The sequence below is a fragment of the Branchiostoma lanceolatum genome, chromosome 4 (genome assembly GCF_035083965.1).
Source record: "Branchiostoma lanceolatum isolate klBraLanc5 chromosome 4, klBraLanc5.hap2, whole genome shotgun sequence".
Taxonomy (NCBI): domain Eukaryota; kingdom Metazoa; phylum Chordata; class Leptocardii; order Amphioxiformes; family Branchiostomatidae; genus Branchiostoma; species Branchiostoma lanceolatum.
The window spans coordinates 17,288,892-17,311,350 of record NC_089725.1 but is presented as its reverse complement, the minus strand read 5'-3'; the positions used below and the strand labels follow the sequence as shown (position 1 = coordinate 17,311,350).

The following is a 22,459-nucleotide window of genomic DNA, read 5'->3' as shown; positions in this document are numbered from 1 at the left end:
GGACATGAAAGTAGGTGGTTTTTGAGATTTCGTTTGAAGCAATTCAAGGATGTAATACTTTTCAGGTGTAGAGGGAGGTTGTTCCAATTAATCACACATTTGTATTGTACACTATTTTGAGCTAGGCTTGTTCGAACTAGGGGATATCGACTATGATTTAAGGATTATGATTTGGATTCGACGCTCGGTTATGTATATATTATCTTTTTTTGGTTACTTTCTGTTCATTATTCTATGTTATTTCCTTGTTATGTTATCTAGTCTGTTTATGTTATTTTGTACAGGGCACGCCTGAAAAGCAGTGCGGTTAGCACTGAGTGCGTCCACCCTGGATAAAGAAAACAGAAATAAATAAATAGATATGCAGTTGGTCTCTCTGTCGAGTTTGGTAAGCGTGATATTGGGAATTCATAACTAGGAAGCTATCAAACGTATCTGGTAGAGAATTACTGAGAAATTGGAATGTAAAAATATTGAGTTGAAGTCTATTTATATCAATAATGTTTAAAATCTTAAGCTTCATAAATAGAGGAAGAGAATAGGCATAAAAGCTGGAACCGGCGGCCATACGTACAAATAGTTTTTGAAGTAGTATTAGGGGCTGCAGTGTTGTAGGTGCATCCCCAAACAATATTTCCATAGATCAGATTTGGGTATATTAGGCTATTATATATGGTAATAATGGTTTGTTGATGAAGAAGATGTTTAATTTTCCCTGTAATTCCAACAGTTTTAGATATTTATTTACTTAACATGTCTATATGGGGTTTCCAAGTCAATTTGTCGTCTATCATTATGCCTAAGAATTTGGCTTGGCTATCTGGGAAAGTGGCCGATTTTTGAAAATATGTTTGCGTCATTTTTATTGTAGGTTTTATTCTTATTACAGAAGATGAAGAAATAGGTTTTTTTAACATTGACTGATAACTTGTTGGCTTCAAACCAGGTAACAACTTTTTTTAATTCTTGATTGGCTACGTTGATGAGGGTTAGACATCCAGGTAATGAGATACGCCAAAAATAATTACTCAAGCAACTGGATAAGATTTTGAAACGATTTTGAGTAATTATTTTTGGCGTATCTTGATTGGCTAGTTTAACTAAAGTATCAAAGTTCGAGTGCGATAGGAAAAGATTTGAGTCGTCGGCAAATAAGATGAAGAAGATAGTTGAGGAGGCTACTGCAACGTCATTGATACAAATTAGAAATAGTAGGGGGCCCAGAATCGATCCTTGTGGTACTCCACATTTTACCTTTTTGAGTGCTGATTTAGTATTACTGAGAGTTACGTATTGTTGTCTGTCGGAAAGATAAGAGGAAAACCATTCTATTGCAGAGTCATTAATGCCGTATCTTTTTAGATTGCTAAGTAGAATAGGGTGATTTACAGTATCAAATGCCTTAGATAGATCGAGAAAAATTCCTATGGTGTACTCTTTGTTGTTTATAGCTGAGGACATTTTGTCCATTAACTGAGCTAGTGCCATAGAGGTGGAATGGCCTTTTCTGAAGCCATATTGGTGTTTGTACAAGATATTATTTTGATCTAAGTGTTTCAAAAAACGGTTATATACTTGTCTTTCGAGGACTTTAGATATACAGGGCAGGACAGATATGGGTCGATAGTTGTTAACATTGAGTGGGTCACTACTTTTAAAGATGGGAGTTACTTTTACGACTTTAAGTGGTTAAGGAACAACTCCATTTTGCAAGGAGAGAGACAGAATATGTGTGAGAGGGTCAATAATATAGGGCAAAGATAACTTCAGCTTTATAAATTATAAATGAGAGGTATTGTTACAAGTCTTTATCCGATGTGGTTGCTTGATAACTTTGAGAAATCCAACCAATACTTTTTTAGGTTGCGAACGTGTGTTTTTGTATTAGACGTAATGTACAAGTGGAATCACATCACATCACGTACCTTACTCACCCCGTAAACCCACGAGGTTGAATAGCACATGTCAGTTGAGTAAAATTTGCAAACATATTGATTAATATATATTTTTTTTCGTTATATGTCTGAATTATGAGATGATACAATGTACAATTAAGAGGATTCATTTATGAGTTTGTCATCGTTAGTATCAATCCCACTATGCATGTCAGTCGATCATGTCAGTATTGAAGTATTCACACTTCAGAACGTTATGAACTTATGTTTCTCAAAAAAGATAAACTGTTTATTCTTCTGTACCGCTACACACTTTTCATAATTCGTTCAATCACTCACATTTTTTCATTAAATCACGCAACGTAAAATGATTTCTATTGAGCCTCAAGGCAAATTATTATTTTGGACAGGCACCTCAACAAAATCCATAACCGTGCTGAAGTAATGGCGTTCTTACGTACATCCGCTCTGGGTACAATCAGCGAATCCCTAGAGGGGGCTGATGAGGGTCACGGGTACATGATGCAACATCAAGTTCTGATTCCCGTGACGAATGTCAGTGGGGCGTGGAATCAAAACGACAACATTTTCGATTCACATACACCCATTTTCCGTACGTATGTGCGATCCAGACTCGAGAGAACAAGTATATCTTAACCATTCAGTCCCGTGCTTCGTCAGCTCCGAGTTGACGGAACGTCTTTTATGGAACATCCTATTTATTCTTTTCAAACAAAGCACTTACAGTGACAGTGAACTGGCAATCAATGGTTGATGTATGGTCTATTTGACGGATTGACCGCCATGATGCCATCTTATGTAGCGTATGTGCTACAGGAAACGTGTTCCTATTGCACTAAATCATGCAGCTTTAGTAGGTGCATCAGTAGGTATTGCTACACTTTCTTCACGCTCACATGACTGCCGTGCAGTACCGGGAAGATAAAAGTAATAAGCACCGCAGGCTGAAGGCCGTGATAATGAATGGCGAGAGGTGGATAAGCAGACATGATGAGACTCTATCAACACTTCAATCGCGTTCTTCACCGCTCAAGGCAATTCTTCGGTTCGACTCAGTCTCCGGAATTCCATCATAGTAAGGGCCTGTCGATGCAGCGGCGCGGGACAGAGGCTGTTTGGTCTGTTAGACGTTGTACGTGTTAGGAGATTAGCAATTACCACAAACGTTCTGTTCGTATTCTGGAAAGGCTGGGCTATCACCACAGATGAAAGACACCAACTTTTACTGTCGGGAATGAAATCCTTGCAAGACTATCAAGATGCATGTATTCATGTTATTAGGCCGTTGAGAAAAAAGTGCACGAGATCTACTGTCGTCCATGCAACGTTAACCTTGATTTGGCTCTTGTGATATTTTCTGAGTAAAAATGTAAGACACTAGGTACGTGGAAGAGATATCTATCCACTTTAAGAAGTCCTAAGGATCTCTTGTGCACTTTCGCCGTTGTTGGTTTGATTCTTGATGTCCCACAACCAGAATCGAGAGCAACCATCTCAGCTTATTTATTATCAAAGAAATATGAGCAACGTCATTTGCCAACAATCAACTGAAACAATCAACTAATACTGACACCCACAAAGATAATAAGAATGTAAACGTTTCTCTCTCGCTTTGTTGTATTGGTCAAACTACCCACTTTAGCATACTTAGTAGTGCAAACTTATATTGTCGATGTGGACCACAGTCTCTTCATGCATGATTTGCACCAGAGCAAGCTTAAGTTTTACCATGATTGGCCCTTCAATTATACATGAACTCACTCCAACCCCATGAGCAGTTGGCTAATCTTCTCGAGAGGGGATTTTCGGAATGAAACTTTAATGATGTCTTTGGTATCCCTAATAAAACCATGTACATAATCGTGACATCCACTTCAACAGCACTAATAATAACCTCGCCCTTGGCCTAATATATCTATCTCGTTCAAGGCTTGGCAACGTTTGAATGTAATCATAACGATATTAGATCTGTGCTGTATGAAAAGGAGACCCGTGCACACCAGTGGTACGTACTATGGCAAAAGAAATCAACAAAAGTTGCAGCAACGTTTGTTTGGATTATCATGTCAGGACTAGTGTGGGATATGACTTATATCAGTATCAGACACATTTTGGCAAAGCCACTAAATTCACAACTGCCTTGCAGGAAATGTAGTATGTAACATCAAAAGCATGGTGTTAGGTTACAAAGCGCCAAACGAGAGAGTTTTGTGACATTTGACCCGAGGGAATATTAAAAAAATATCAAGTTGACGGTATCTTTAAAAAAAGTCATTTTTGATTGTCTGTGACTTTCAGCAACTTTGTCCTACATGTAGGTCAACAGCACCCTGACCACAGAAGTAGGTTAGTTAAGTACAAGTACTCATGGGTGTGACACCTTATTGATGAGGCGATATTGACCCCTTACTTTCTTGAGAGTCACGACGCCTACAAATTTGGGCCTCGTAATTAGAAATGTTTTAAAAACATAGGTAATGTCAATTACATATTTCCGGCGCTAACTTAGCTCACATTTTCAAGTGTCAGAAAGGGTTAGAATCTATTCCAACTATCTATTCTGTTATTTAAAGCTTTGAAGTACCTGGTACAAGAGTGTGGTAATGTTTTCCGAGCCACCAAGTCATATTACCACCTCATATTCAGTCAAACAAGACAGGCAGCTTGCCGTGTTGTCAAGATTTCTTCTAGTCCCAAAGAGTAATAAGACAAGCTGAGCCAGCAATATTCATTCAGTTTGGACTGAAAGCATTGTGTCGACGCAGCGATGGTCTAACTCGTTTGAAAACGCGAATATGTGGAATGATTCCATGTGTCCAGTGCCTTGTTTCGGATGTTCTTTGAGAACCGAATGATACTTTGTTCTGCGGTTGGGTTTGATGAATAAGAGACATTGATGAAAAGTACTTTTTTTATCTTTGACTGTCTTCTTACTGCAATAATTGATAGGTATTACATTTCTGTCCCCCAACTTCAACGGAACATTCCTTCAGCATCGTTGAAACCTCAACTGAAGAAATTAGCTCTGTCTGTTGGTAGGCGATGATTTGAAGGTTGAGCCATTGCTTGCGGCATTTTATGCATCACAGTGATTGCAAACTTTGTACGTGCTGTAAAACAGTTGTTAAACATCCCCATAAAACCATGATGGGAGAGGATGATTTGTGTAGAACTGTATGTGATATATAGTTCGCAAAGTGTCGCCGTCCGTCTTGTACCAAGCGCGGTGGGGACTATTGCGGGGCTGCTGTTCCTGTTTTCAAATTTACGACATGAATAGTCTTGAAGCTTTTCCTGCATGTCCTCTATTTATCTTTAACAACTGAGGTTGCAGGATGTCGTATTTTAAGCAAATCAACGGAAACTTCTAGTACATTTGTTTCACGCCTGTCCCGGCTGAGTATACGGTGATCGTGAGTAGACATGTTACAGAGCAACTTATTCCGGTGTGATATGTACACTTACTCGATTGTCGATATTTCGCTGTTTGCTAAAATGCGAACGTCCCGAAACGACTCGACATGTCAACATAAAACACATTGTAAGTACCGCTTGTGATTGGAGATGTATTCGAATATAATAGTGATAAGTTTATTGCCCGTAGGCTAATTGCAAGTTGACAACAATTAATGACGATGCACAAGCATAAAGTGAAGCATAAGGCATACACGTGATACAAGCGACGAAGATTAAACTACGTTGCTAGTATACAATGTGTTTCTATATCTATACAATACTAATGCATATATATATATATATGCATTAGTGGCGTCGTGTGGCGCAAGTGCAGAGCGCACGGCTGTCAAACAATGGGACCCGGGATCGAATCCCAGGGTTGTGCCCATAGACATGTCCGAACTTGCGCCCAGACGTTGTGCCCTTGGGAAAGGCACTTAACACGCATTCCCCCCTCAGTTAGAGGGACAAGTCTCCAACGGCAGCTGTCTTCAACTGGCGGACGAGAGCAGCGCCAGATGGGCTGGCGTTATCAAGGCGGACCTCGAGTGTAAGAGTCATCCGGCAGCTCGCTGCAAGCATCCCCACCAGAACCAGCACGTCTCCCTCGAATTGGTGCCGCTGGAGATGGCGGATGCCCAAAGTGTGTGGGTCTCAGATTCGCAACCTGTCATCCACCTTAAACAAATTCACGCGAAGGCTACCGTGTCAATTGACACGGTCACCATACTCGATCTGTATTTGTATCTGTACTATGTATCTGTACTATGTATCTGTACTATGTATCTGAATACGAATAAAGATAATACGAGTGGTTGCCATCATATATATACGACAATACAAATATTATCTGTCTGAATTTAAGGAATATGAATTAGATAATTATAACTGGTGCGTACACCCTTGCGATGAAATTACAGCAACGTGATCAGAATTACGCGATAGCCAAAACACTCGTCCATACTTATACATACTTGTACATGTACTTAATAACTGCTGTTGTAACTTTACTCTCACTTGCTCTTTGATCAAATTCTTTCCAATTTGAAAACACCAAAACTTCTGATTACAAGATCAGTTGTAGAATAGCGCTAACGGTATACCACTGCAGAGCGGTGGAACACAAATAGAAGAGGTGGATAGACAACATCCACCACGGGCTGAATGTTATCTCCACCGCTTCATCTGTTGTTGTGACGCCTGGCCGTGTCGTGCCTTCAGGGAACCGGCCTGTGGAGTAGAAGTGGGACAGAAGTTCTTCCTTCTCTGCAAACCGCTGGTACAGCCACTTGGTCAGGCCTGTCTCGTCCCGCGGGACCTCGGAAGTTGGGAAATGTCTGTATGGGACAGTTTGATATGGTGTTTTAAATGGCGTAACTATCATTCATGTTGACGTGGTGAGTTGTGTAGAGTGCTCATATTTCATACAACACTAGTGAACCATACGCTGTTCGGATTTTTACAGCAAGTAGCTGACAGCAAGTAGCTGGCTTATAACTGACCATAACCTTACCCCAGCGCCATTGCCTGTTACCCTTATGCCAACATCACCTAGCTCTTATATATATAGCATCCCTTTCAGAATTTCTGTCCAAACCTACAATGACGAACAAAAAGGACCAATATTTCACATAAAAGGAATAGAGAGATGCACTCTGTAGTACCTGTAGTGCAGTGTAGTGGGATATGGCGGCCTCCATCCTGAGGTTAGGGTCTGTATGTCCAGCGGTCTGCCGTGCTCATATGCAATGGTGATGTCAACAATCCACTTCACATGACGACCTTTGACGAGGAGAGATGTTTAAACATTTTATATGCTGCCATTTCACCTTCCGCTTCCTGCAAAGAAAAAGTCAAACCCAACAACAATGATCAATATGGAATCTTACGCTAGGTTATTAACATTAGGCAACTGATAATTATGGGTTGATGACCCGCCGGGCCCTAGGTATATATGGTGTCATAACGCATTTGCTATCGCGAACTCGGTGGATTTATGAGGTGTTTATAGCAAATGATCAGGCGTTATGACACCATATACACCTAGGGATAGGCTGGTCGTTAATATAACGTTTTTATCATATAGCCTATCCAAACTGACCCATGAGTAACAAATTCCTGTATGACTAATAGATAACATGTAAATACATTCGTCCAATTTTTGAGAAATGCATTTGAAAGTTTATATTTGTCCTTTTCGTACAGAAGATTACAGATTTCATTTTTTTAACCAAAGTTTCCACAGAAAATATTTCATAACATTGCAATCTTGGCATGTCAAATTTTCAGATCTACTCTACTGTACTCTACTCTATTCATCATCATTCCTCCCTTCTGGGTGTCCCTCTGATTGGTCAATGTCATGTGTATATCTCCTTCTGATTGATCAACATCATTATTTACCTCTTGAGATTCATTATTCACTACTTGAGATTTATTATTCACCACTTGTGGCACTTCTGTGACATTACCGATATTCAATGGGAACTTCTGTTTGGTCGACGTCATCTGGCTACATGATAATGTACGTTATTGTTTAGTTACTTGCGATTAGCCTTAAAGATAAGCAATAATTGATTATCATTATAAGTGGGATCTGTATCCATAACCGTGCAAACGTTGACATATAGCTTTTGAAAAAAGTACTTGGCGAAAGTTGAAACCAAGTTAATTTCCAGTCGTGTCTCGTAGTCAACTGTTCCCGGAGACGTGCAGAGACTACACAGTGTCACACTTACCTAATCTCCAAGCAGAACTATAGGTTGCATAAAGACCGTATCAAACTGGCAGAGGAAGTACGTTTTGCATTACAAGCTCCTTCTTCCAGTTGGATACGGTCTTTGCAATCTATTGGGTCTGGTTGGAGACTAACACTTACCATTCGAATGGTGCGCTGTGCCGTTATTACATAACACCTGTAGTGACCCATTGGTGTGGGCCAGAGGTGGGCCAACATTGTCCAGGATGGTTTTCATGGCTCCCGTTCTGGGAAGCAGCACGTGTTGTAAGATAGGCAGGTTGTTCTTTCTTGCGTACCTGTGAGCGTACAAGGGTTGAAAACGTATCATGAAGACATGATTCGTATTGTATAACGTTACTTGGTCTAATATATATCTCTTTCGTGACACCGTAAGAAACAGTCTATTATAAAATGAATGGGATGCTGGCTTAAAATGTCAAACAACAAAAACTAGTGAGTTGATGATCTTCTCCTTTATTTTTGCTTTGACTGGCTGGGTTACATAATCTTACTTACTTCTGACTCTTCTCTCGTCTCTTCCGAAGAAACCCTCCTTCCGGGAACAGAACGATCCACTGATGATTCCTGCTCGAATATCTGGTGTTGAGATGATCCTTCAGCGACTTCAGCATTTCCTCACGATACTCCTGCCCCTGTATCAAGATAAATATATGTAATACTTGGCTTTTTAAAGTGAAAGAAATCACTATAAAGCCGGGACAGAGTTAGGCTACTAAGGGTTATAAGCATACCTGCTGAAGAAAGAAGTCCCCATGTACCCATGCACACAGTCCAAAATTAGTGTACAGCAGGATGTAGTCCATGATCCACATCATGCGCCGCGCGACTGGTCCCTTGTGCTGGAGGGCTCCCATAAGGGTGGCCACGTCAGCTGTGGACTGGTGGTTCACTATCACTATAGCCTCGTCACTGTAGGTGTGAGAGATGTCCTCTCCACACTCGTACACTTCAAATACAAGGGGACAATGTGTTAAAACAGCAGCAAAATGGAAGGGTACACTACATTACAAGTTTGTATTAATTGATGACTCAAAAGCGTACAAAGGACTTTCCAATCTGTCAGCATATCTGATTCAACCATTAATGTATAAAAGCAGTAATGCGATTTCTTTAGAACTTGAAGGCATTTGAAAAAGCACTCTCTAACATGTGCTACAGAGAGTCGTACCCACTTTTATAACCAGCACTGTACCCCCACCAGCCGATCTGTGCCGACATCCACTTGATCATGGTGCCTTCGAGTTCCCAGAATAGCTCAGGTCTGGCCATGCGCACGGGCTGCAGACATAGCAGCCACACGAAGTGCGCAGGGACCACGTACAGGTTGTTGACGAGAACAAACGTCATTCGCAGAGCAATCCTCATCAGGTACCAGGTCTGTGACATCAGCCACAGCAGCTGTGTCGCTACGCCAACATGTGCCATCCTACACAGAAAAACAAACACGCATTGAACCAACGTGTACGTGTATAAGCTATGCTGGCTTCGGTTCATTCGGGTGGAAACTAAATGAATGACCCCGAATTTCAAAGAATAACAAATATGTTGCATGTTATGGCAAAATAACCTGATACCATTAACCGTATCAGAATTCACTAACACTAACATTAGGTGCCTAGTATATACTATCCACATTTTAACAGCTGTCTTAGGAATCAATGAAGACATAGCCGTCTGCATACATATCCTACAGTGTGAAACAATCCATTATGACATTACACCACGGCTATGACCTTTCACGAGTTCACACACACACACACACACACACACACACACACACATGCTGGCAGCAAACATACAGATATTGGGGTTACCTTGCGTGGGATGTCTGCAACACTGGCGAAGATTGAGTATACGTAGTGACAAATGTAGTCTGCTACTAGTATACTGTCACCTCACGGAGGTATTGTCTACAAGCAAAACAGGTTTTGTGGCTTTTATCTGTCATATATCACGGCGAGACGAGTGCCATACAAATGGGCTTTTTGCTATCGCATGCTCAAACAATCTCCTTATAATGTGATTTGCTGACTACATTCAATTACAGAGGATTTTAGTGCAGGGACGTCAGCGGCATAATTCTGTAGGTCTGACCGTACTGGCATGGTGAACATGTCGCAAGCGTTACGCTTGGATGGGCGCGCGACAAATCGACCTTACGTAATCACAGGGCATAATCAGCATAGTGCCCTTAACAGGGCCTTTAACCTATGCTTGTTAACCTTGTCGCGATTTGTTCTGCCAAATATGAGACCCTGCTGAGAAAAAGGAGAGGAACCTCTCCAGAAAGGCCTAACGTTAACGATAAAGCGAAACCACAAATAAGAATTGGGGGGAGGGGGGTGTTCTGTTGTTGTTGTATGGTCCCACTGAATCAATCCTGGCGTTTATTACCTTCGCCAAGAAGGTTATACATAGGGTAGCGTTTGTTTGTATGTATGTAACTACCAGCATAACTCGAGAAGGATTGGATGGATTGTCTTGATATTTGGTAGTGGGTAGGTCTTGATGAGACTAGGAAATGATTAGATTTTGGGTTCCCTGGCGGCTTGTTACGGTACTGCAGCGGAACTTCCTGTTTTGATATCTCGTGTTCTGGACAAGCTATGGAACTGATTTTTGGGTGGTACTTTGGACAGAGAGTAAGTGGTTTAGGTTTTGGCCCCCTAGCGGGAACTGCAGGAGCAGCTTTTGGTTCAGACTTTGAAAGGGAATAACTCAAGAAGGGCTTAGTGGATGGTCGTGAATTTTGGTAAGTAGATAGCTTGAGTGATGATGTACATGATTAGATACTTATCATGCAAATCAGTATCTAATTTGCATAATCAATGAGGAAAGTTTATACAGCCGCCAAATTCCTTGGTAGGACTCTCAAACATGTGACATATGTATCTGAAGAAGAGAGAAATATTAATAGATATCAACTATGCAAATGAGGACCCCATTTGCATAATAAATGAGAAAATACTTTAACTCAAGATGGGCTTGATGGATGGTCATGAATTTTGGTATGTAGATAGCTGACGTGATACTTTGTATGATTGGACGATAATTATGAAAATCAGATTCTAATTTGCATAATTAATGAGACAATTAAAAAACCTGCTGTGTTCCATGATATGACTATTCAAATATGTGACATTTGTAACTGAGGAAGAGAGGGATGTTGATAGATATGCAAATTGTAGGCCTAATTTGCATAATTAATGAGTAACTACGTTAATTCCATACAGGTAAATGATGGCAATTTCATAGTTGTGGCATTTGGAAGTTATGTGAAGGTGAACATAGTTGAATCAAATTTTGCTGATAAGGACCTCATTTGCATAATTGATGATGTTAGCATAAACTTCTTTGTTAAGCTTATACTTTGGACAATGTCTGTTATTTGGGTGAAGACGATCAACTAGTATGATTCATAATTGAAGAGAGACACTAATACGTCAGTCATAAATTTTAAAATCATTTGGCGAAGGTATGAGGTCGTGGAATTCTAGTTGATAATGTATTATTTTTTATGTACGATGTATGTATGTATGATAAGGTTTTATGTACGTTAGACACTTTTATCACAATCGTCTATTTTGCCTTACCGTCTATTTGGTTAAGCACAAACATCACATGCACATGTCTCCAAACTTGATGTTGACATTACTTATATATAGATGTACACTTTCTTTCCGTTGCTTACAAACGTTCTCAAACCAGCATCAATCTGTCACGTGTTAATTTCTTGAGTCCGGCTTGAAACTTGGCAACTTGGTTTTATATTCTTGAACTGTCGTCACCTTTTTCATGAAGCCATTTGTAGGGTTTGTAGGTTCCCGTGTCCTGAAACTGAAATCAGTCGAGCTGAAAACTGCCGCCATATTTTGCGATGCTTTTACACTAAAATATAAAACAGGTATAGAAAGTCAATTTTGTACATGATTGGAAGGTCAATAGGTCCTGTGTCATACCGCGAAAAGCAATGAAGCTGAAAGTCTGTACAGACATAGGTATTGATAAGACTGATATAACTTTGTGTGAAGATCAATCAGACTGGTCCAGTGCCGTTCAAGTATTTTGCTGTGGATAGAACCGTGCTTCTTATACGTCTACGCCCACCAACCAGGTTTAGATTTGGGGCTCCTTTGTTGTAAGATTTGATAGGCCCGATCGCGAGCCGACACTCGGGCGTAAAACGCCTTGAAACTATTCCATTGTTTCTGTACGTACTCCTACCATTATCAGCTATTCCACCAATACATTCTAAAGGTGGTGCAGGTTGTAAGATTTTGCACGTGAACATGGCGTGGTGATAGCTTTTGTTAAAGAGATCAATTGATATTAATGTGCGTGGTTGTTCTATATTGATTTCTACGATGGAACGCAACTTCGCACCCGCTGGACTTTTCCGTCCATATACACTAGTCTATGAAGTTCGGAGTGAGGGTGGAGGGTGTCCTATACACCAAACCATTCTAATTACCATGACGAACTTTGAACATTGTGGAGAAAATAGCTCGAATTGACTGTGTGTTAGATAGAAGGAGTCATAATCTGTACTAATTTCAACACAGCATGCAGTATTCACACCTTTACTTCGACCGTAGGGTCCATAGAGGCACACCTCACTCCCCATGACTGATCACCATATGAGTGCACGTCGCATGTTCACCGCAGGCGCCTAATTGACTGTTATCTTCTTGGCCTTCTTGTGGGAGCAATGTCACATCCTTTTGATGGAAAAGCTATTTCTTGTACTCAGAGTTCATCTTGTACTTGCCTTGATAAGTCAAACCAATTAAGGCCCCCATTCCAATAAACCGCGGTTGCGCCGCGCTCTCGCTGCGCCTATAGCTAAATCAGGTTTGTGTAACCCTTGACTTCCTAATTGGAATATCATGCAGAATGTAGAAGTGTGCTTTAAAAGACAGCAAAAAGTACTAGATTTGTTTGTTTTTTAATTCGTTGAGCGCTCTGTTAAATTTTAGGTCGCATCTTTCGTCCTACTATTCATTGTTGTATATTGTATCAATTGTATATGTTGTACCGTGTATATGTAATGATATATGTTGATAGAGTTATTAATGACTGTGACTCAGATGACTGTGCATTTCATGATCATCTGACCCTTACCTCTTCCCCTATGACCTCAATGAAAAGTGGTCAGCGTGCCGATTTGAGCTTCTCATGAATAGACAAACGTTTAAACAAACAAACGAAAGCGGGCGGCGAGAGCGCCGTCCTAGTGGAATTGGGGTGTAAGCTACTCTCCAATCAGAGGACTGGTTCTATGGTTTATAGAGACGAAAAACAAAAACACGACAAAGTAGAAAGCCCTGCAAAACGCCTAAACACACGTTATAAACCAGTCCTCTGATTGGAGAGTAGTGTAAGCGAGCTATCCCGGGTGTCTGACAAAGATGTCTGTGAACTGAAATGGGTGTTAGACTTCAGCGCACTAGACCTTTGTTCTGATAGTGATCCATCGGGCTATTCATTTCATGCTACCTTTTGCCTGTTGCTTCATTATCCTGCCGCGAAAATATCTGAAGATGTCAGTTTTAAGTTTCCTTGTCTGCGGTGTCAGTCCTTCAGGCACTTAGCCCTTATCGATTTTCTTCTACGCCCGGATGTTCCGTGACCTTCTTATGTGTAAGTCATTTTGTATAAGTCATTTAGTGTCCTAGTTTGGTGGAGTTTTTGCCCTACATCCCTGGCGCCGGCAGAACTATAACCATATAAGGGTTATAACTTTATAACAGCTAAAGACAAATCGCTCCATTCCAGTTAGGCATCAAAGAGATTACAGAATGACTGTCGCATGTCAGTGCAGCTTGCCTTCTGATCTCTGCCACAGTAGATCTAAAATGTAACGAGAGGGAGCTGTTTCCTGGACCCACGTAAGTACCGTAGGCCACAGGAATAGAAGTGTAAAAGTACTGCGAAGGTGCCCTCTGTGCTGTCTTGAACTGCTCAATAATGTAATACCATACGCTGCACGTAATGGTTCATTTGGTGCTATCATAGCCCAAAACATGTAACATGACCTCCAAACTTCAGAGACCAGTTTCAACCCTTTATTTGAAGGATTATACTTAAAAAAGCAACGATTTTTCAGTTGTAAAGGAGAATAATTTTCGTCTTATATTCGTCAATATCGAATTTTGTCCGGTTTGTTCCGCCACGGTGACTTCATTCCAGCGCGTTGGCCATGTTTTGGCTTGTTCTGCAGACGACCCCACATCAAGGGCGGGAGCCGCATCAGTATGCACCCCGGCTCTTTGGTCACAGCCGCTCACAATGACCCGGCGATACGCTTCCAGATAGTTACGAGTCTCATGAATGTCTTCATTACTTGCACACTATATGAGCAGTGGAGAGGAGCTTGGCCAATTACGTCCACCCACGTGATTAGCATGGGGATACCGTGGCTCTCCCGCGCCCTGGAGAGTTCCAGAGATTTCTCATTTACTAGATAAGACCTAAGGTGGCGCGAGAGGGCGTTTGTTCCTACGGACTATAAACTTATTTCATACAATGTAAGATAGATTTGGCTGTACCAATCATTTCGTGCGAAGGCACACGTAGGAATGTTTCATTCAGAGGAGATCTTAAGAAGGCCGGGAAAGAATGATTAACTAGAATAATGCAAAACATGGATGTTAAGAAACTTGTGTCGTGAACGAGGAATCGAAATTAACATGCGAGGTCTGTTAGCCGATCGTACAACCAATTGAGCTATTGAACGGATGCTTTTATTTTACTTTTGCTGATTCAAATCAATTTATGTGCTTCCTGTCAATAAGACATTTCTTTGCACTATTGACAGGATCACTCTGTAAATAGCCATACCTTCTAAGAATACAGAAAGGCATGGCCAGTACATCCAATAAACTCGTTAACCAGAAGCTGATCATGCATTGTGAACAGAATGCATATGGAGAATGAAGGCAGTAGTGACTCTTATCTAATTGTATTTTCATAAAGTTTCGAAGTTTCGTGTCCTCGCAAGATCCCGTTACAGTCCTGACACCTAAGAAAGCAGTTCCTCAAGCGCTACATTTCATTCTCTTAACGAGCATTGAGACGAAAGCTGAGAACGCATAGAATGCAGAGACCATACCATATCTTACAAAAAACTACAACACTTCGTTATTTGCAGTGCAATATTTCCGAGTGGTACCAGCGTTGTCCCCAAATGCACCCTCTCCATGACCATAAACGGTGCGCTGTGTATCTTTCAATAGATGCTAGCGGTGAAATGTAGAAGTGACCGTGTGCAGTTAGTAACTAGAGTTCCACGACCTCATACCTTCGCCAAATGATTTCAACCTTTATGACTGACGTATTTAGGAGTGTTTCTCATCAATCATAAATCATACCAGTTGATCGTCTTCAGCCAAATAACAGAAGTTGTCCAAAGTATGAGCTTATCAAAGAAGGTTATGCTAACATTTATCATCAATTATGCAAATGAGGTCCTTATTAGCATAATTTGATTCAACGATGTTCACATTCACATAACTTTCAAATGGCACAAGCATGAAATTGACATCATTTACCTGTATGTAATTATAGAAGTTCCTCATTGATTATGCAAATCACGCCTACAATTGCATATTTTCTATCTAAATGAGGTCATCATTTGCATAGTTGATATCTATTAATATTTCTCTCCTCCTCAGTTACATATGTCACAAGTTTGAGAGTCTAATTATGGAATTTGGCGAATGTGTAAACTTTCCTCATTAATTATGCAAATTAGATTACTTATTTGCATAATAAATATGTAAGCATGTACATCATCACTCAAGCTACCTACTTACCAAAAATCATGACCATCCATCAGGCCCTTCTTGAGTTATTCCATTTCAAAGTCTGAAGCAAAACATGCTCCTGCAGCTCCATCAAGCTAGGGGGCTCAAACCTAGACCACTTACTCACTGTCCAAAGAGCTATCTACCACTCAAAAATCAGGACCATAGCATGTCCAGAAAACGAGATATCAAAACAGGAAGTTCCGCTGCAGTACCGTAACAAGCCGCTAGGGGACCCAAAATCTAATCATTTCCAAGTCTCATCAAGACCTACCCACCTACCAAATATCAAGACAATCCATCCAGGCCTTCTCGAGTTATGTTGTACGTTACAAACAAACACACAAACGCCACCCTCTGCATAACCTTCTCGGCGAAGGTAATTAAGAGGCGTGCTCCTGTGAAGGAACTGTCGCTACTGTCAGGATGCTTGGTGACAGGATAGATAATAGGGGATACCATGTGCTTTACTGTCACGTCTGTCATATACCCCTAATGACTGAGTTATCACAGGCATTAATGGAAGACTCATACAGAAGTTTTTCGTCTGTAGTATCCTCTACCACACGTAAAGTGTTTCCATGAGAATGATTGTATGACGCACTTGCAGCCAAGAGGGAACTTTGTCGATTCAACTGGAACACATCCGTCTCAGCACCCGTGTCACCAACTGTGGAGAATTACAAAATATATCATTTGTATTTTCTGCCCACACAAATACATGTTATGCAAACCGATAGCTCTATTGCCAAAAGACATTAACTGTTGCCCCGTGTGATGCCAATCGTTTTTCAATATTGGAAACACAATTTGGCAGGAGCTGCAGTCCTTCAGTAGACCGTGGTGCGTTTGCCTCGCCCGGGTACGTTAAAACCAACCGTTCCTTGTACGCCAGATGTTTAGTTAAGTGCTAGCTGGAGCAGTCATAATATTATGTGTGCCTGTAAGGGAAAACATTGCTGAGTTATAGAATAAATTAGATACAGTTATAAATCTATAGCTAGTGCCTCCGTCCTGTTCACTTATTGTAGTAACGTTACATGCATATGAATACAATGGTACAATGACAACTTAGCAACGTCTACGTTTTTTCTGCTATATACAGAAATATCGATCTACATAGATGAAATTGATATGTGTCTTCATTGATGTAATAACGAATACATTTACTCTTAAAATCAACTTCTTGGTAGCCATCAAATATGATATCAATTAACAAGAATAATTGGGGAGCTAACAAACTTCCTTTTGTGCCTTCAAAAGTGACATCACACCCCACGGCGGACAATAGAATATGATAACGTAGAAAAATGCACAGGATAGGAGTACGATAATTAACCATTAGAAATTGTAATGAGATACTGTTTGAATATAAGTTTTTAAATCTAGGTATCTTTTTCGCTAAGGAAACATATTCATGATGTATGAAGTGCCCAATTACACATACACGCTCACAGTCCGGTAATGAATCATGTGTTCTAATCAATATTTAGGATTCTGTTATGATGCGTTAATCACCACCTTGAGTGCCACTAACCCCAACAAATGGCACATCAAGGTGTCTATGGTAACGATTTGTTCGCACGCAAGGACGTGGGCGGGAAAGTCAAAGGTAAGAAATACGAGGGTTGGTTTCCGATGGTGCCTGTCCTTGGTGCTAGTTTGCTCCTTGTGTATTCTGTAAATGACAAGATTAAAAGGCCATGTTGGTGTTAGTGAATAGCACAACTAACTTAATATTTTTCATCTGTTTCGATTTTGAGAATTGTGTTACCAGCAAAACGTTAGGGGTGATAAGATTCCATTTACACGTATACAGAACATAGGCGACGACAACGGATGATATATGTCTAAATGATAGATAGATAGAAGAAACGGAATAGATAAGATGACATTTAGAGCAATCATGCATTTGAGTAATGATGCGTAATGACACCTTATCACCCATCACAGGTTTCTAAAATATCTTAGATGAAGCCAGAGTAATATCAATATTGATTGGGCCGCCCCTTCTCTGAAGTGAGTGGTACATTCCTTTAGTATATTTGGGCGGTGACACAACCGGCGGGCTGCCTGTCCTCATAGTATGGAGGTAGTGTCAGGACACTCGTCTCCCAGAAGTAACTGTGTAGTTTAATAGCAATATCTAGTACTTAGGCTGAATGTAAGATGTGACACAGGCAACGTTTTGTATTGTAGTTCTACAATATCTAACTCTGCGAGAATTAGTTCTCTATCCGATAGAAGGCATACTAAGCGCCAGGGTTAGCCGGAAGCTCTCCGACCCATCCGGGTACATACCAAGGAAGGACATAACCGAATGGTAAGTTCCTTTGCTTTAATATCTTTTGGGCTAAGAAATATCTATTGTATTGAATGATGTGGCTACCGTAAAACAGAGTCACCGGAGAAATGCAGGTACATTTTTTGCCAGAGTGGGGCGGCTGGAAGCACGTTTAACGCAGACCTAGCATCGTCATGGGAGGTATGAAAACATTCATCATGACCCTCTGGCTGTGTAAGAGGGAAAATGCTCTGTTGAAAGGAAGCTGTTCGATATTCTAGCAATGAATGTTGGAGTTAGTACAGTCTTCTGCGTCCATTCTTTACATTTATTGATACCAGCACCGCGAGGGAGTGACATAAACGTCGGACTTGATAGTGTTTGGTGTTTTACCGGTAACGTTATCTGGAAGGTGGTCTTCTCTGTCTTTTACGGGTTCTTCCATGCCTAAAGGGTTTCTGTGCGAGAACATATCGGACATGAAAGGAGCGTAAAATGCCCGAACGATTTACAGCTTGAGACTGATTGCTAAGTATACAACCCATTACGGCATGGCATAAAACAAGCCCATTCACACAATCATAAAGTAGCTTTAAGCTGCCCTATTGCAGTAAAAGGTGATCAAAGTAGGCGGCAAGGCTGTAAGTAATATATTTCAAATCGAACATGTAGTAAATGTCCGAGTTGAATGGTATTGTGCTCTTTCGTGCTAGCTGAAATTATGTCAACATGTATATAGCACCGGTACCGATACAGTGTGAACATACAGAATTCTAATGAAAGGAGTACTTTTTGTGTGTATTTCTTCATGTTATTGTCAGGCATATTTTTCTTTATATTACCACTGCCTCGTACTTTTCACTGCGTAGTAATATTTTGCTAGCCTGGTGCTGTTTGATGGGACTACTTTGTGCTCCCTTATTGTCAACAGGGTCAGCTTTGATAAAGTATTGTAATGGAATCCGACCTGTTTTTCATGGTGTCTATCCTCTGCTTGTTTTACCAGTAGAATCACACTCAGGTCCTCTGTAATATTCTCATGTACAAAAACCGCACCTCTGTGTACAACCCAAAAGAATTGACAATTCAAAGAACATAATCTGACGTGTGTACACGGACTATCCATGCATCTCATGATCAGCAAAGCTCGCCTTGCATGCGTTTTATCTTCAGGATAGATGTTTAGCATGATAGACGTATAGTTATTACCATTAGGTACCCATTGTTGCTGTTCGGTAAGATTTTCCACGCCTACGCGAATGTAAGCCTACTGCTGGCATTGAGCTGACGATGGTGATTTCCTCAATGTAATAAGAATGAAAACAGAGCTACAAATGCGGTGCTAGATCTTCTCTTATCTACCTGTTGATCCCCGTTATGAGCCTACAGTACCAACTCACACTCATATTGGGCTGATTCGACAGACGGAGCCGTCAGATGTCACTGACATCGTACGTACGCAGCAGAATAATTGTAGTCCTTTACTGCAACTACTGGTGACTCGGTCAAGTGCTCCACCAAAGCGACGGTGAATCATTAAGCTTAGCGATATAGCCAAACGCGGTATTGATTGTCCCCATATTTCAGAGATAAATCGTTTTAAGTGCAATAAAAGTAAATTGAGTATACTGTTTAGGTCTTACCCTAGGCCTTCAAGACTCAATGAGGCTGGGTAACCAACCTCGGATGTCAGCAAAGGGCAGAAAAAGCCAAGGGCAATAGACAAAGCGGTGCCGCAAAGAGTTCCGTGGAATGACTACATCATATATCATGTCAAGTTGTACTTTGATCAACAAGAGAAGACCAAGGTGAAACGTAGATGAAGGGATGTTGTGTAGGCGAAAATGAAAGTAACCCGATAACACAGGATGTGTGTTACACAATATTCTACACTTTTCCTTTTTCATTGCGCCGCGTTGCTAGCAGTCATGAGTTGTTCACCAGTTCCAGTAGACGGCATCAAGCGACGCTATGCGGGACGCGCATTTTGAACTCGAGCCAAGGACCGGTTGACAGCCATACTTTCCTTGTCCGTAAAACTTATAAGATTATCGTCATACTCACAATGCGCCTGTCTCCAAAACGTAATTGCACCCCTGAGCACTCCTCTTTTAAGCTAGGAAGTTTGAAATGCCAGCTTTATCTATTTCTGGTAAATTGCATACGGATAAAGAAATAGAAATGTACATTGTAAATCAAAAGATTAACTTGCAAATAGTGGAAACTATCTGGTGATTCGACTGGAAATACAAGAATTACAATGTTTTCCACAAGGATTACCACGGCGAGAAGGAGACATATTTCATCACAAATTGGCTAATCATTTATTTGTCAGTTTGATAGTTGGACGGATGGATATATGGCTACCAGGTGGCAGTAACACATGTGTACTCCGTGTTGTCAGACTTGGTCACGATAATGTTGTTTGCTGCCTTTTGAAAGCCAGCACAAGCCTTGAAACGTTTTTGAACTTTTTCGGAAATTTCATGTGCGTCAGAACGTCTGCGAACTTCAAGAAAATCATCAAAACTAATTTTGTTTGTCCCTCTGATCTCATTTATAAGAAATTAATCATAACACTCGATTTTTCATACAGGGGAATTTGATAAACGTGAGGATATTTGACATTTAGGTTATAGAGTTTCACTTTTATGTTACATTGTATGGCAGATATAGATTATTTTGTTTTATTTGTCACGCTTCCAATGGTTTCTACTTTCTAGTGTGCTGTGTGCGTTTTGTCAAACAGGCATCTGCCAATTCATCAGTCCATCTTTGTGTAACATCTGTACAAATTGACATTAAATTTAAATGTCTACAACTGATTCTGCGTTTATCCGTCAGCAGGGTAAGCTGCACACTTTTCACAAGACGAACCGATCTCTCCGTCCTTCACGCATTGTTCCTCAGTAAAACGTTTGGCCGCTTGTACAAGTAGCACGTTATCAGACCATGATGCGCGTTATCCTGAGACGATAATCTCACCCTGACGCTCAGGCAGCGGGCAGTAGAGCGGGCTGGCGCCTTCCAGAACTTTTTTTCAAACAGTTCACTGGCACCCGTCAATACTATCAAAGATCAATTCAACGCGTTGTGCGAATTGAACATCCTTAAGCTTGATGTCCTATGAGGTTTATGTACTTATGTTACCGTAGGTTTCCGTCTAAATGGCCCATCAGTCATCGTGTATGGGCTTCTTTGGAACCTCATGTTACACCAAACGTAGCTACACACAGATTCTCAAAGTTACTGCTACACCCAGTGCGCCGGAGACAACATCCATGAATCATGTAGGCTTCAGTACCCAGGCGCCATGTAGGCGTCTACTAGTTTTACCATCGCTACAGTTAGAGGAGTATGGTAGCACCCTTTGGGAAGTTCCATCCCGATAAGCCTTGGCATTTCGTGTTCTGCCTTGGGCAGATTCCCGTCATTAGCGTTATGGTGCCCCGATCGGAAGGCTTAGCCGGCTCGGGACGCCCACATAGTAGCAGCGTCGTTATGTGAAGCACTAAAGCCCTTAAACGTGGAATTCTCCATCTCTCGGGTATACTGGGAGTGGACTTGATGCGGGAAATAGGCACTCCATTTCTCCTTACATAAGGAGTTAGCAGGGACGTTTGAATGGTATCCTTCCTTTCTATCCGTTTCCAAATGCAGAACGCTATTTGGATAGGATCTATAGCCACGCATATCCGGTAACTCCTTGTATACATCATGCAGTGGGGAGCATTGTAGACGTGCACAAGTGGTAAATGGTTGTTCAGAGGAGGGTAAAATTGTTAACGTCGTTTTTCCTCGGGTCTATGAGTAACGCAGGCATTCAGGCAAAAGTGGGCCCTAAATCAAGCTTGCAGGTGCGAGCTCTCGAAGAGAAACGGAATGTTCATGTCTCCAGAAAATAGCTCTAGCCATCGGCAGTGATGTAAGGTAAGGTATACATCACGTCAATGATTCGGGGTGAGTCAGAACACTTGCGTAAATCGTATGCTGTACGGAATACTTGTGGTCTTTTTGCCTTGATCCGGCCTGTCGTGCTGTTGCATTTCACTAATTAGTAAAGAAGGCCAATAGACATCATAACGAGTTATGGGAATGAATTTCCAAATACACATGCTTCCCAAAGTCAGAAGCTACATGTAGTGCGATTCCCTTTCCAGCACAGTCACTGGATGACATTGTGTCAAGAGTTTAAGGTACCCTTGATTGACAGTTTGAGGCATTTAGGAAGAAAAAC

At 41.1% G+C, this 22,459-nt stretch overlaps 2 protein-coding genes across 3 annotated transcripts in view; one reads left to right on the top strand and one right to left on the bottom strand.

Moving 5' to 3' along the window:
* Positions 1-5,485: 5,485 nt before the first annotated feature.
* LOC136432983 (acyl-CoA:lysophosphatidylglycerol acyltransferase 1-like) lies at positions 5,486-10,293 on the bottom strand. Of its 2 annotated transcripts, XM_066424715.1 has the most exons (7): positions 9,948-10,285; positions 9,306-9,559; positions 8,865-9,079; positions 8,629-8,765; positions 8,251-8,408; positions 7,037-7,154; positions 5,486-6,709 (listed from the first exon to the last, which is right to left on the bottom strand). In XM_066424715.1, the coding sequence occupies exons 2-7, from the start codon at positions 9,556-9,558 to the stop codon at positions 6,439-6,441; spliced, it is 1,152 nt and encodes a 383-aa protein (XP_066280812.1). In that variant the 5' UTR covers position 9,559; positions 9,948-10,285; the 3' UTR covers positions 5,486-6,438. The 2 variants fall into 2 exon arrangements, with proteins under 2 accessions (XP_066280812.1, XP_066280813.1); XM_066424716.1 differs by lacking the exon at positions 5,486-6,709 and having other exon boundaries at positions 7,043-7,211; positions 9,948-10,293.
* A 7,739-nt stretch (positions 10,294-18,032) lies between these two features.
* LOC136432979 (muscarinic acetylcholine receptor M1-like) overlaps positions 18,033-22,459 on the top strand; it is a 39,456-nt gene continuing 35,029 nt past the window's right edge. Inside the window, exon 1 of the mRNA XM_066424710.1 lies at positions 18,033-18,261. The gene's annotated coding sequence lies outside the window, so the exon portion shown is untranslated. The remainder of the gene's footprint in view (positions 18,262-22,459) is intronic.